General features: G+C 38.3%; 1 protein-coding gene across 1 annotated transcript; it reads left to right on the top strand.

Annotated features, from left to right (window-relative positions):
- Positions 1–395: 395 nt before the first annotated feature.
- LOC110371476 (uncharacterized protein) lies at positions 396–16,054 on the top strand. The gene is made up of 17 exons (XM_064042408.1): positions 396–633; positions 1,980–2,097; positions 2,580–2,763; positions 3,971–4,101; positions 4,531–4,704; positions 7,113–7,250; positions 7,587–7,681; positions 8,401–8,554; positions 8,976–9,137; positions 9,751–9,856; positions 10,051–10,184; positions 10,336–10,440; positions 10,614–10,707; positions 11,021–11,138; positions 12,587–12,708; positions 13,259–13,336; positions 14,766–16,054. The coding sequence occupies exons 1-17, from the start codon at positions 518–520 to the stop codon at positions 15,536–15,538; spliced, it is 2,802 nt and encodes a 933-aa protein (XP_063898478.1). The 5' UTR covers positions 396–517; the 3' UTR covers positions 15,539–16,054.
- The last annotated feature ends 295 nt before the right edge of the window (positions 16,055–16,349 follow it).

The raw sequence follows: 16,349 nt of genomic DNA, 5'->3' as shown, positions 1-16,349 counted from the left end.
TTAGAATTATTTTAACTTTATGTACGATTTTTTACACTGGTTAGCTTACCTGGAATGTCTTAGATTGTACAATCCGATTAATTAATGAGTTTTTCATGAGTAAGGCTGTATAGATCTTAGTGTATTCGAAAAGATACTTTCCATTGCTCACATTATATAAAAATTTAAGTAAAATTTTTCCTACGCTAGCTCCTGGCCTATGTATCCTGAAGAAAAACTTTTCCATCGATACGAAACAGCCATAGCCATTATTCCCGCGCGTGCGAACGGGACAAAACACAGGAAGGAGCAAAAACTTCTTATTCTAAAACTCATTCCTTTTTCGACAGCCTGTCTATTGGCGGCAGAGCGCGCCCGCGATGCGTTCGAAATTCGAAAATTTGAATTTATAGGTTCTTTATCGCGTCGGTTTGCGAGTATTGCAAAATAAGGTTTTTAATAGTTTCCTGGTGGCATAAATTTTGCGTTGTTTTGAATATAAATCGCGGTGAGATTGGATAGTTGGCGTGTGGATAGTATGGGCTCGACAAGTTACATAAGCAAACCGAAGTCGACGGGCTACCGAGTGAAGAGCGGCTCCAGTGCTGGCTCCGACAAGGAGATGAACGGAAAACTGAAGCGCACTAAGATCCGGCAAGTAGTTGACATTGTAAAAAATTTTGTAAATATTATGAATGTTAAAATGAATGAAAAGAATACAAGAATTTTAGAATTTTAACTTTTCAAATTATTAATATTTTACTTATACCTTTTTAAATAAAAACTTTTAGAAGGTATTTATTATGTACAATTTTATTTCACTCAGACGCTCACATACTCACAGATATATACTTTGATAATACAATGAAGGATTTTCCAAAGAAAATCTTCGATCATATTATGTGAACCTGTCCGTTGTGCTTTCATGATAAAATGGCTAAACTGATCTTAATAGATGATCTTCAATAAATAATAGATTTTTTACAGTTGAAAGAAGTTCTTGCAATATTAAAAGACACATGATCTTGTTTATGATATAGTTTGGCGCTTAAAAATCTAATGAACGTTAGGTTTCTAAATAACTATAAGTCAATTTTGCTATAAAAAAAAAAACATTTTTATTTATTTAATTTTGTACGGAATAATATTTTTTTAGAAATTCGAAAAACGGGCTTACTATTTTTGCTGGACATCATATTATATCCGTCGTTTTTTCCTACAAAAAAGTTACAATTGCCAAAAAGACGCAATATTTTTTTTGTTTTCCACTATTTTCATTGTATTGTTCGTACATACAAATGCATCATCCCATTAATTAATTTATGTACCTATGTAAACGGTCTATAAATAGCTTCGAACATGTATCCTTCCTCCAATACCCGACTTGTTAACTTCTGCGCCCTAGGGTTACTTTGATTGTCGAAAGATGTCAGGGGTGAACTGACATCTTTAATTGAGTTGAGCCGTCACGCAAAACAGTAAATAAGTAGGTACAATATTAGTATCTAAATACATAGTTAAAACAAAGTTTTACTAAATTGGGCCTATAAAATATGTGTTCTATTTTTATAGCTCTATTAAAAAAAAAACATTTCAATCTAATTTGCAAATTCGAATCGAGAACGCTTCAAATCGCATGTCTCCAGCCGATGACACGATAATCGATTCATGCAAATCAGTTGAACTCGATTCGGTAATCATAATCCTATTTACCTATCTTAATCTATGATGATACATCGATTGCAGGATTGCATGTCGCTGCAGTCGCGAGCCATTTGTTTACGACAACAACCGTAACTATAGCAACCGCGTTGTAGAATCGATACCTATTCGAATAGCCCCGCACTCGACAACGGGGCGCAATGCGCAACACTAGTTCCGAATTACAATTTTGATTTTTACTTTTTGTTTTTTATTTTCTAAAGTTAAAAATGTTTTTGTTTGTTGATCGTTAGTTGCGTTTAGTTGTTAATTATGTATTATACGAATTATTTGCACAGGCGTCCAAGTAAAATGAATGAGTATGGCTTGAAGAGGATACCGGATTACACGGAGTTGGCTTACAAAGAGGCGGTATCGAAGTTGCGATACTTTTTGTCCGGGAACTATGCGCCAAGCGTGAGTTATTTTTTTTTTATACTTGAAGTGTTATAAAAATAATCTTAAAGATTTATCGCTACTTACTTATTTTATAAAAAAATAATTTAACTTTTTACTTATCTATTTTTTTTCTGACTTGAATTGTGTTATTTTTTAATTGTAATTTTGACCTGAAAATAATTAACATTAATTTTATTAATTACAATTAATTAAAATCTTATATCACTACCTTACTAATATTACTCATTTAGTATTTTTAGAAGTAAGTACTGTCGTTTGTGAATATTTTAAAAGGTTTTTAATATTTGACCCTCCAAACCGGGGGCCCAATTATAGTATACATAATTAAATAATTTTAAAAAATCGCAAATACCTTCAAAAACAAATCAAAAGAGTTTAGATAAATTAAAAATGTAACCTTACTCACGTCTTAACCAAAACATTTCTGATAAGCTGTTTCCTTCAAATCTGTATTCCAAAAATAAAAATTCCCTACCCAGGTCCGCAGCTACGGTGGCTCAGCATCGGTCAAGAACTTGGACGAGTCTGACGGTGACGTGGACAAGAAGTACCCCAGCTCGTACACGCTGGCCGAGTACAAGCCGCGGCCGAGATTGACGGCTAAATACGCCACGTTGTACGCCGACAGTCTCAATAATTATACACCGCCACATACTGCCACTGGTAAGTAATAAGTAGACTTTTTTATTTTATTAGCGATGGCAAAAATCATCAAATGTTACCCGCCACAGGTTAGCACCGGTGAAGGTCTGTCAGACTCTTACTGACTAAAAATCCATCGTGTTCCTTCGTTGGCCTTTTATGTACCAGGGCCGCGGTAACTCTTTCGAACAATTCCGCAGCCCAGTTTTGAATAGACTTAAATAGATTTAAGATATGAAATAGAGTAGGAATAGTTTATACGTAAAGTACCCCAGCTCGTACACACTGGCAGAGTACAAGCCGCGGCCGAGATTGACAGCTAAATACGCCACGCTCTACGCCGACAGTCTGAACAATAATTATACACCGCCACATACTGTTACTGGTGAGTTTTATATATGTACTAACTAGCGACATGTCCCGGCTTCGCATACTCTTTAATCATTCTATCTACAAAAAAAAGAATGAAAAATATACTTCATAGGTAAGGTATACAATATCAATTTTGTAATGTTTACCCGCCATGTCCTGTTTTTAGCGAAGACCATAGCTAAATGACTCTGGCTTACCTACTTTTTAAGTTTTGGATATGGATATAACCTATCCGCTACCGTACTTCAATAGCTGATAGATTCAGTGTGATTAAAAATATTCCAGCTAACTGATTATGTTATCGAGTCAAGGGCATTTCCCCTACCAGTAAAATATTAATAAATAATTTATCAGGATATCAAGTTATCGTGCTACGAGCTTTTACGTAGCAAAACATTTTACAAAAACTTTGTTAGATCGAAACTTTCACTGAATTTCATAAATCACATAAACCTATTTAAATAAATACCATGGTAGAAATTAAATAAAAATACAAGTAACTACGATATAATGTTTCATGTCGTTCAAATGAATTTCAAGCTTAGAAATCGGATGGTAATGTAAAATGGCAAACCAAAACTTTGACCAAGTATAACCTGTGGGTACATTCTAAGACAGCGATTACACAATCATTCTGGAGTCAGTTCAAACTTAATTATGTACATATTGAAGAATGGCTGAATGACTGACTGAAAAAAAAAATCAAGATTGTCAACTGTTCGTACTAGTGTCGAAGATGCTTTTAATTCACTAACAGCAACCAATCATTCAGCAATGAATCTACGCCAAAATGAGTCTTCTCACTAACTTCTTCTATCTAACTTTGAATTTCTATCTAATGCATCACTTTTACCAGCACCAGCTCCAACTACCGCGGCAGCCAGTGGTGGCGACCTGACTGGTGGCACCAACCCTGACGTCATCAACTTCATTCAGAAGCAGGAGGAGTATATAGAACAGCTGGAACGAGAGAGCCAGTACTGCAGGGTATGTCTTACTTGTTATTACATAGCTTGAAGATATATAACTTTGAAGTCGCTGAACCAATTTTGATGAAACATGAGGTGCTACAGATGGAAAATAAGATTTAAAAAAAAATACAAATCAGCATCTAAATCAGTTTGTTCATCTATTTAAGATTTACATGGATTACCATGATACTTACTTAACCCGATAAAACTTATAAAGCCTTCTGCATCGGGGTTTAAAAACGCCTGGGTAGGCTCTAATATTTGTGTTTTTTTCTTCACGTGTAAACGGCTGGACAGATTTTGTTGAAACTTGGCAGTTATCTCTACATCAGAATAAAATCGACTTTTTATTCACGTTCGGAAAGAAAGCGAAGCTTTAGAATAAAATGCCGGTGCAACCGCTGGTGGAAGCTAGTAAATTATAAATCACATAAATATTCTCTAGGATGAACTAAACAACCTGCTGGGCAAAGTAAAGGAAGTAATCTCCGAGAATGAGCACCTACACGAAGCTCAGAAAAACAAGCTCATCTCTAGAATGTTCCACTCGTACAACGGCTCCGAGAGTGACGAGCTGGACGAGCTGGGGGACAGCACTGGACTTGACAGTGATAATAAGGTAACAACTAATACATATAGATACAATAAGCTCAGAACAAGCTCATCTCTAGAATGTTCCACTCGTACAACGGCTCCGAGAGTGACGAGCTGGACGAGCTGGGGGACAGCACTGGACTCGACAGTGATAATAAGGTAACAACTAATACATATAGATATGACGGCGCCACCGTCGATGTGTCAACCGTCGATCTGTCAACGGTGGACCTTGTATAAAGCGGCGCGCGCGCACGACTCGGGTCATTCGTTCGCCGACCGTTGCCGAGTGCACACCTCCCACAAATTCGTGATAATTTATTTCGTTAATATTAATTGTAGTGACTAATATTGTGTTAATTGGAATAAACCAAGTGATTGTGTGAGAACCCCTTTGTTTTATTTAACGATGTCGGATCCTGACGCCGACAGATACAATAAGGACAGAACAAGCTCGTCTCTAGAATGTTCCACTCGTACAACGGCTCCCAGAGTGACGAGCTGGACGAGCTGGGGGACAGCACTGGACTTGACAGTGATAATAAGGTAACAACTAATACACTTAGATACAATAAGCTCAGAAGAACAAGCTAATCTCTAGAATGTTCCACTCGTACAACGGCTCCGAGAGTGACGAGCTGGACGAGCTGGGGGACAGCAGTGGACTCGACAGTGATAATAAGGTAACAACTAATACACTTAGATACAATAAGCTCAGAAGAACAAGCTAATCTCTAGAATGTTCCACTCGTACAACGGCTCCGAGAGTGACGAGCTGGACGAGCTGGGGGACAGCAGTGGACTCGACAGTGATAATAAGGTAACAACTAATACACTTAGATACAATAAGCTCAGAAGAACAAGCTAATCTCTAGAATGTTCCACTCGTACAACGGCTCCGAGAGTGACGAGCTGGACGAGCTGGGGGACAGCAGTGGACTCGACAGTGATAATAAGGTAACAACTAATACACTTAGATACAATAAGCTCAGAAGAACAAGCTAATCTCTAGAATGTTCCACTCGTACAACGGCTCCGAGAGTGACGAGCTGGACGAGCTGGGGGACAGCAGTGGACTCGACAGTGATAATAAGGTAACAACTAATACACTTAGATACAATAAGCTCAGAAGAACAAGCTAATCTCTAGAATGTTCCACTCGTACAACGGCTCCGAGAGTGACGAGCTGGACGAGCTGGGGGACAGCAGTGGACTCGACAGTGATAATAAGGTAACAACTAATACACTTAGATACAATAAGCTCAGAAGAACAAGCTAATCTCTAGAATGTTCCACTCGTACAACGGCTCCGAGAGTGACGAGCTGGACGAGCTGGGGGACAGCAGTGGACTCGACAGTGATAATAAGGTAACAACTAATACACTTAGATACAATAAGCTCAGAAGAACAAGCTAATCTCTAGAATGTTCCACTCGTACAACGGCTCCGAGAGTGACGAGCTGGACGAGCTGGGGGACAGCAGTGGACTCGACAGTGATAATAAGGTAACAACTAATACACTTAGATACAATAAGCTCAGAAGAACAAGCTAATCTCTAGAATGTTCCACTCGTACAACGGCTCCGAGAGTGACGAGCTGGACGAGCTGGGGGACAGCACTGGACTCGACAGTGATAATAAGGTAACAACTAATACACTTAGATACAATAAGCTCAGAAGAACAAGCTAATCTCTAGAATGTTCCACTCGTACAACGGCTCCGAGAGTGACGAGCTGGACGAGCTGGGGGACAGCACTGGACTCGACAGTGATAATAAGGTAACAACTAATACACTTAGATACAATAAGCTCAGAAGAACAAGCTAATCTCTAGAATGTTCCACTCGTACAACGGCTCCGAGAGTGACGAGCTGGACGAGCTGGGGGACAGCAGTGGACTCGACAGTGATAATAAGGTAACAACTAATACACTTAGATACAATAAGCTCAGAAGAACAAGCTAATCTCTAGAATGTTCCACTCGTACAACGGCTCCGAGAGTGACGAGCTGGATGAGCTGGGGGACAGCACTGGACTCGACAGTGATAATAAGGTAAGAAGTGAATAATTCGTATTTTTAAATACACCTACCTAATACATAAGTTCATATATTTTTGTGTTAGAGGCTGACCTGGAATCGTACCCTCGCTCTCATATTTAGAGGTTGGTAGGTACTTTATCTCCAGAAGTCATTGTCACATCCGAGTAACATCCACTGTTAGACAAAGGCCTAACCAAGGCTGGAATTGAGGCAAGACGATATTGGTTTGCCTCCTTACCCCTACAAGAAAATAATGTATATTTCCCTGTCTTATTTATAAAAAAATATTGATTCCCTTTATAAAATCTAGAGTTGACCTGAGCACACAAATTGAGGTAATGAACACACAAACACTACTTCGAAAGTTCTAGAAGTTCCCCTTTTGTTACCAGACAACTCCGCTAAAGGCCCGCAAATCAGCCAAGTCGCGCTCCACCAGATTGGAAGGTCCTAACATCGTGTTTGAGTCTCGCATTGCTGAATTGGAGGCCCAACTCACTCAGGCCAAGATCGACCTTAAGAAAGTGCAGGTAAGGTCTTTTTTGGAGTAACCTATCTAGACTCCTGATGATACAGCTCCAGATGACAGAACTTTCTGATAAAAAATTAATCAATCAATTTTGAGTAATCAGACCACGATTGTCGTCATGGACAAGGTGGATTAAAAAATCTTACTCTGATCAAACTCAGATCAAATGATCAATATTAAAAAAGTGGCTATATGAAGTATGTACTTTTTAATTAGAGAACAGTTTTAAGCCATTTGTTTTAAAATCGAGCAAGCTTGATTGTTTTTTGATGTTATGTAAGTTACATTTAGCAAGAGATTGGGCCACAAACCTAGCTAGAAATGTGGTTTTCTTTAGGAGGAGAACAATGAGAACAAGCGCAAGCTGGCCTCCGGGCTGGTTGACTCAACCTGCCTCGACGGCTTCAAGCGCCAAATTGACAATCTGCAAAGGTAAGCTACCTTGTCTTTCGCCTTATCTTAACTTTTGATGCTTCAAAGTCAAGTTTAAGTTTAATATTTTGTAAAACCGGTATAAAAATGTAGATTGTTTTAATCTGTAGATACGGTGCTCTACGCCGACTTCTAAAAGATTATGAGAGAATAATTAACATGTATTTAAATTGTCAATCTTTTTGCAATTCATGGCCCAATAATTGACATGACCTTTAAAACTCGATTAAAAAAGTAGGTCACCCGTACCTTCGTGTATTCTTTTCTATAAAACATCGTTTTTAGCAGGGATGGACACAAATACAGCGCAAAACCATTATAATTCAATTTATTCGAATACATGGTTTTTAATAAAAAAGCGCTTAATCAACTTTAATTTCAAGTTTCTTCCTGCAACCATAAATTTTGTCCATCATTAAATTCTCCTTTTGGGTACAATGTAAGGAGGATGATGATTAAATTCTCTTTTCAAAGTTCTCTTTCCACAACGACAATAGACAGGTAGCCATTGTAAGCTCAAATGTCAAAGCTGAAGTTCTGTTTTTATCGGTTTTTATATGTTTACAAATTACTCCATGATTTTCATATGATTGTGGCAATAAAATATCCACAATTTTTTGCCAAATAACCTTTCTTCTTTTTACGCTGTGTATCCCTATATGGTGCGGATTTCCTGACTTTGGCAAACACCGATTACTTTCAAATTCTCGTACAAATAGGGACAAGTCGTCGTTGGAAGCTCAGATATCCAAACTGAAGTTGAGCCTGGAACAGCGTGATGATGACGGGAGATACAAGCGAGGGTCTGATGCTCTGGAACATCAGCTCAGGGAGGAACGGAATAATCTGGACGCTGAAGTGCGCAGACTTAAGGTAAACGCAACTGTCCTATGGACTATAATTTATTTAAAGCTTGAGGTCATCCAATAACAATTTGCTTTTCACACCATGATGGAAATCGCCTTTTTTCAATCTGTTTTCTGTAGAGAGGACTCAAAATCGGGTAGTCATTTATTTCGACGCATGTGATTCATTGTAACGAGCCTTACTGGTTAATTGATTGTGTACTCATGGTCCGAAAATACACGGACCGCTTGAAGTAGTCCACCCGAATCAGTTGCATGTAACTGCTCGAGCGGTTCGTGTATGTGCGTCCATAGAGCTCTGCAGTTCACTGTGCAGTCGACAGCTTAAAGCTGTCACCCCTCACTGCTTCAAGCGGTCCGTGTATTGTCGGCCTTACGTCAATCAACTGTACGTGAAACTATAGTCCAGCAACACTGTCGTTTCCCAGGACGATTTATCAAAAGAGCGCAACAAAGTCCGCGAGCTAGCGGGCGAGGGCGCTCGACGCGCCATACAGGAGCGCAGCGCGGCCGAGCAGCGCTACAACGCGCACTTCGACGAGCTGCAGCACGACCTCGCCGCGCAGTACGACAATGTTGCCAAGCTGCAGGTACGTGTTGCCGAGCTGTAGCTAACTACTAGAGCATACAGGAGCGCAGCGCGGCCGAGCAGCGCTACAACGCGCACTTCGACGAGCTGCAGCACGACCTCGCCGCGCAGTACGACAATGTTGCCAAGCTGCAGGTACGTGTTGCCGAGTTGTAGCTAACTACTAGAGCATACAGGAGCGCAGCGCGGCCGAGCAGCGCTACAACGCGCACTTCGACGAGCTGCAGCACGACCTTGCCGCGCAGTACGACAATGTTGCCAAGCTGCAGGTACGTGTTGCCGAGCTGTAGCTAACTACTAGAGCATACAGGAGCGGAGCGTGGCCGAGCAGCTAACTAAATGTAGTATATAATAATAGAATCCGCAAGTTAGTAGACGAGGTCGCCCGGCAACATTGCCACGTCACAAAAAGGTCATAAAACTTTAGATGACATCCTTCATATTGAAGACTGTCTTTCTGCATTTTCAACAGATCAAACAAGTCTGAATGCAGAAAGGTAACAACTGAATCACGGAGAAGTCTTGCCTAAAGAACATCTATCCTCTGCATTCATCAAATCTCAAGACTAGTAATAACCTGCTTTCGTCTTCTAATTGAAGTTTTATTTTTACAGTTGGATTTGGAGCGCCAACGTCGTGAAGAACATGAGCTGAAGCGAGAACTCTCCATGAAAAACGCCACCATCGACGAGCTGAAGAATGAATTGAAGACCAAAATGTGTAAGTACAGACATATCTTGTCTGAAGGAACCAATTCATACATTGGGATACAAACTGATCTTGCTTTATTTGCCATCTTTAAACACATAATATGGTGCTTTACAGTATCGATTTTCATCATCATCACCCATCATCATTTAATCATCTTGGGTGCTAAAACCTGAATTAAGTTAACGAATAATATTTTGTTCCAGCGTCTCTGCAAGCGGATTTGGCTCAAGCTCACGCTGAGAAGGCGTCTCTGGAGGAAGAGCTGGCGAGCGCTCGACTCGCTATTGAGAGACATCAGCGTCAGGCCAAACATGAAACCAATCGTCTTAATTCAGAGGTAACAATGAGATACATAAATACTTGTACACAATTTGTTACATTCTTCAATATTTTACTTTAATTATTTATTTCAGCTGATAAATTCAAGTCATCTTTAAATTCTTTCAATCAATTATGCTCTTCACCCACGATTTATTTTGTTGTTCTAGATCCAGTCTCTCCGTCAACGCTTGGACCGCGCCGATGCAGACCTGGTGCACTCACGTCGCGAGAATCTGCGTCTCTCCGAACAGATCTCCAATCTGGAGAAAGAGGTATTGCTACGAAATAATTATTGTTTACTTCAATATTTACCAAATAAATGTGTGTGTCATTATTGGTAAGAAAGAAAAAGAAGATGAATTAGAGAGATGTGGGGAGTTGGAAATATAGAGAGTTATATAAAAAGCAGTTTTGCAAAAGAAGCATTATGTTGTTTTGTTCACAGCAAACAATGAAGAACTTGACACCGGTATCGCCGGAGAAGCACAAGAAAGAGAAAGAGTTATCCTCGATGCTGGAGACGATGGAGAATAAGCACGGTACGTAAAGCGACACTATGTAGTTTCTCTCAAAGTTGGGTCTAAAGTATACAAGATCTTTGGGAAATTGCCTCATTCAATGGGTAAACTATTGATGTTTTGAAAGATTCTTCACACAAACAATTTGGAACAATACCTTCAAAACATTCATACTTTACCCTTTCATCTTCTGCGCTTGCATGATGTACATCTATAGTGCTATGAAAGGGCTTTCTTTCTTAACTTTCAATAGTTTATTCATCAGATTGTTTACAAAGAGCTCCCATTAGTAGTGTCTACAGATAAGTTAAAGCTAGAACATTTGGTTCCGCAGCTAAAACGGTGGCTGGGTTGGAGTCCATGATACATTCACAAAACAGTCTGATGGAGAAACTCACCGGCGAATGTCGATCGCTCACTGACAAGCTCGACGACGCAAACCGTAGGCACAAGTACGACCTCTTTACAATCTAATAGCATGACTTATTCAGTAATCACTATCCTCACATTGCTGGCTGATATCGTTACCCATTTAAAAAGTATTGTCTTAACGTCGTGCTGTGTTTTTATTGGTGGCAGGCAGTGCGCAGAGTCGCGGCCGCTCAGGCGAACCAATCAGAACACAGCGCGACCGTTCGACCTCGCGCGATGCCGACACTCGCCGTTCCAAGCGCCGCTCCGCAAAAGAGTCCGTTTCGTCGAATAACTACGCGCCAATCGTCGTTGGCCCGTTGACGACCAATCAGGATCTCACAAACATCAAAGGAGAGAAAATATACAACCTACCGCTTATGATTCAACAGCCCTTTTTACGGGAGAAAAAGGAGCCTATTAAAGTTGATATAAGCGTGAAGTTGGTTCCAAAGCCTAGGAAGAAGGAGAAGAAGAAGCGAGGTGCACAAGTTGAGGAAATAGTAGTGCAAGCTGATGAGAATAGAGGCGTCAAGAATAGCTTTAGTATGGAAGTCTCAGATGGCGACGTTCGTGTATTAAATGAGACTGTAGAGATTATTGATAATAACACTAGTGCTACAGCACAAGTAGAAGGGAAAGACAGTCATAGTGTAGAAGAAAGTGCCCAAGAAATGGAAAGTCAGCCAGATTTGAATGCAGAACCAGCTACGTCAACAGATCAGAATAATGTTAAATCTGCTGAAGCAAGTCAAGGCATCATTGAGAGTACAGATGAAAGTAAAATGCAAGAAGATGTATCAGATACTGTTAATCCAGAAAGCGAAACAGTGAAAGAATCAGAGACGGTTCAAGAAGAAGAAGCTTCATAAAATGCTAATACTGGGCATTTTCTATTTGACTGAGCAAAGGAATTGAAAGCGAATGACGTATACAAGTAGAGTGAGGAGTAGTTTAGTTAAGCTAGATGTAGATAACACTGGTAGACTTTTAATTAATCTGAACCTTATGGATAATGAAATAGATTACAATTTCTATCTTCATGATAGAGAGAAACTGGTTGTTCTTAATGTTACAAGATTAGATCAATAAGACTATAGCAGTTAAAAAAAAATTGATACCATTATCGACTGCCAGTGTTAAGTATTTAATGCTAACTGTTGTAAACCTTCGTGCAATGTAGTGTGATACTAGTAAGCTTGTTGTAATTTTGTTGGCATATTATTTAAGTATTATGTATTCAGTGTTATCTGTGTTGTGAAACAGTACAAAAATTCAATATATTTAAATGGGTAACGATTTCATGTATAACTGTGTGCAATAAATAGTTGTTAAAATGCATTTTTATATTCATTTATTCAGCCAGCTCTAGAAAACACTTCATTTTTAAAGTCTTAGAAATTATCAGTTTTATATTTTTAGATTCATTAGCAAATTCATATCTAGTCTCATGTAGCTTCACAAAATTCACTCAAAATTTCCATTTCAGAGCAGAAAGAACACAATTGCTTTGCAGGAACGTTGAATTAATGAGAAAGCTTCGAAACTTATGGAGTTCCCATAAGAAATATTGCACCACCATCACACCTTTGCGAAGCTACACTCCTTTGAGTGGGTACCCTCACAGTCGGACCTCTTATGACTTAGATCGCACTTACTATACTTCGACCCCTAATTATAGACATAGATTTAGAAGGGCCGATAGTTTAAGTGATTCTTCAAGGGATGATGTTGGGGGGTTGACGAGGAATCTGAGCGATCTCTCCATTGATAGGATTGATGATTCTGATGACGATCCGGCGAAGGTAAGGGAAGATGATTGTGTGCCCCAGAGTGATGATTTGGAGAAACATTATAGTTAGTTGCATCAAGCATGTTTGCATGATTTAACTGTAGTTTTAGTTTATTATATTTTCTCTTTTACATAGCCGATATTTGACTCAAAGTCTCCTATTGTAAAAAAGACCCTTACTAACCGAAAGCTTACTATATTTATAAAGTGACCCTTTGAAATCGGTTCTGAAGTTTGATATAGTCTAGAACTAACTTTAAAAGATTTTGCTTTAAAAGACCCTTGTTAAGATATTTGTATTCTGCATGGTGTTTGCTAAAAGCCTCACTTTGTTTGTCTGTGTGTTCACGTGTGGCGTGCTCAGGCAAGAACTGGCCACTCTGCAGCGTCAAGTAAACGGACTGTCGCGATCCATCCAGACGCCTCACGCACCTAGCCATTTTCAAGGTATGTATGACTAGCCTTTCCCGCAGTTTCACCTGCGTCCCGTGGGAACTACTGCCCGTACCGAGATAAAATATAGCCTATGGCACACAGGAACATTGTGGCTATCTATAAGTGAAAGAATTTTGGAAATCTGACCAGCGGTAACAAAGATTACCCCCTACATACAAACATAAAAATGATACCTCCTTATAATATTAGTATAGATATAGAAATTTCTTTCAAGCTGAAGACCGGGAGATAAATAACAATTTTGGAGAGTCTTATGTCTAACAAAATGATAGCAATATTAGATAGACTGATGATGATAATGACTATTCGATCAAGTTTGGTACAGGATATGGAAGAAGTCAGAGCAATATGTATAGTTATACCAGTAATTGTAAATTACAATAAAAAATAAATTGTAAATTATAATAAAAAATACTGATAAAAACATTATGTACCTATATACAACATGTTACGTAGGTAATTAACGCACACCCCCAAACACCCTAATGAGGGTTTTTGAAATTTTTTCTGCCACCGGGTGGCGCCACGTATGCGTCTGGTCCAAACAGCTGTCAAATAGTATGGAATTGTAGGTGCCGAACTTATTGTTTATTGAAATTCTGTTTTATTGGAAGTGTTATTGATTTTATTATGGACTACGGTCAGAATAAGGTTTCCGAACTAAAAATTGAGCTAAGAGAGAGGGTGCAAAAGTCACTGGTAGTTGAAAAATTTGTTAACACAATATGATTTAGTTTTTTTTATTTACTCAACCTCAATAGTAAAACAATAATGCAGTGCTTTAATTATAAAATAAAAAAACCACTAAAATCGTTCACTATTCATAGTAAAGATAAGCACTTTGACAGTTACCTGGACCTGACGACTCAGTGCGCCACCTGGTGGACGCCATTTTAGAAAACCCTCATTAGAATATTATGTTATAATCATAATACACACTGAATTTTTAATTTAACATGTATAATATGTATATGCATTGTTATTTATTGAATAAGTTATACCAATTCTTGGAGAACTTTTTGGTCATACTACTACGCAAGCAAATATCGCGCCGCGCGCCGCTCGACTCGACACAACATAACGAAACTACGGAAAAAGCCGACTATACACGAAGTCTTATTACTTTGAGTTACGGTCTATTTGAATTTGTTTTGACTGTACAGGGTTAATATGACAAAAATTTCCGTAGTTTTAATTATTTTTGGGATAAAAAGTTACCTATATTAAAAATGATATAAATCGATTCAGTAAACGATTCTGAACAAACTAATTTCAGGATGTGCGTTAATTAAGTTACATGTTGTAGATCTTACCCAAACATAGCACTATAATGTAGATAATACCAGAATGAACAAAGAATTTAATCAAGAAGAATAAACACAATTATTAAAGCTTTAATGAAACTAATCAATTTTCACAGCACATCCCTCGCACCAGACCTCAGCCGACCGACATGTACCACATCCCCCACCCGACAGCGGACGAGACTATCCCGGAGCTAAGTCCCCCGGACACACCGCACACTCCTCGGACACAACAGTCCGACGAGACGACCGTCACCAAACAGGAATAGTCGAAGACAACAACACATTTGAACCACAAGAAGAAATAAACCACAACCAAGTTGTAGCACAACAAAATATTTCTCAAAATGCTCATCCTACAGACAGAGGCTACGAAGAAACAACAGAATATTTCGAACAGGAAGAGCCAAGAGCTACTACAGAAAGTGAAACTGTGAGGGAAAACCCTATGGACGTTGAACAACCACAAGAATTTCCAGCTACGGATCTCCGCTACGAACAACATTACCAGGAACCAAAAGAGAAGATAGATTATGAGGGTTTCTTCAATGAGTACCCGCAACCGGAGAATGTGGATCAAATATACGCGCAGGAATATGATGACCCAACAACACCTGATCCGAAGATGCACTATGAACCGAGTCATAAAAAATATAATGCTGGTGAAACAATTGATCATTTTCCTGTTGAAGAGAACTATGCCACAAATGAGTATGCTAAAGAATATCTTACTGAAAATCCGCAAAATGATATCAACGTTCAACAAGAAGGAAATTATAATGCTTCAGAGTATACACAAGAATATCAAGCATACGATAACTCGGAACATGAAATTTCAAGGAATGATAGCAATAATTTACAACAAGATAACATACCTAGTCAAAGTTAGCAATTTTATTAGAATTACGTTGTCTTCTTTTGTGCAATATTTTGTTATATAGCTTTTTAGTTTTATGTATTTGTGCTAGTTTTTAAATATTAATTGTAGATACCTAATGAAGCTTTTGATGTTAGGCATGTTATAGTTACATAGAAAACAACAAAAAAACTAGATTTAACTGATTCATTAGTAATTGAAGAACTTAAATAAAGTTATTTACGGTTGAAAAGGTTTTACTCTAGTTTATCATACAGAGGATAGTTTTGAAGCAACTAATAGAATAAAAAAAACTCCAAATGAAAATAGTACTTTATAAACGCAACGCTTTGATTAATGCAATAAACGGTAATGAATATTTCTTATCTTAGAAATGAAAACGAATACCTACGTAGAAAATTTAAAATATTTGTCTAATGATTAATTAATTTCTCTTAGTTGCTAGAAAATTTTCCATTAAAATTTCTCTACCAAATGTAACACCTTTAAAATAATAATTAAAATTATTTTTGCTCAATATAATGTTTATAGATCATTTGGTTCTTTTATTTCACACCTAAAGTAATTGTCGTTACCCACGTGTTGCTATTTCATGCTCATTTTCCTCTGTTAGATTCGGTCAAATTGAGAAAAAGTAGTTTTAACAGAAACAGCTCTTTAATATAGACGTTAAGTATGGAAATTGCTATACTTAATAAGCCTAAAAAATGCATGGTTGCCAAAGACATTTATCATCTAGAATACCTAAACGAAAATATTTATTTATAAAAGTATTATTAAAATATTTTTTGAATGCAGTAAGTAAAATTTTGATGTGGCAACT

Source organism: Helicoverpa armigera, chromosome 28 (genome assembly GCF_030705265.1).
Source record: "Helicoverpa armigera isolate CAAS_96S chromosome 28, ASM3070526v1, whole genome shotgun sequence".
Taxonomy (NCBI): Eukaryota; Metazoa; Arthropoda; class Insecta; order Lepidoptera; family Noctuidae; genus Helicoverpa; species Helicoverpa armigera.
The sequence above is the reverse complement of the archived record's forward strand: the minus strand, read 5'-3'. Positions and strand labels throughout refer to the sequence as shown.

Coding starts and splice junctions, on each gene's coding strand:
- LOC110371476 (XM_064042408.1), top strand. CDS start 518: ATGGGCTCGACAAGTTACATAAGCAAACCGAAGTCGACGGGCTACCGA. Junction 9,138..9,750: donor ACAATGTTGCCAAGCTGCAG/GTACGTGTTGCC, acceptor TTATTTTTACAG/TTGGATTTGGAGCGCCAACG. Junction 10,441..10,613: donor TCTCCAATCTGGAGAAAGAG/GTATTGCTACGA, acceptor TTTTGTTCACAG/CAAACAATGAAGAACTTGAC.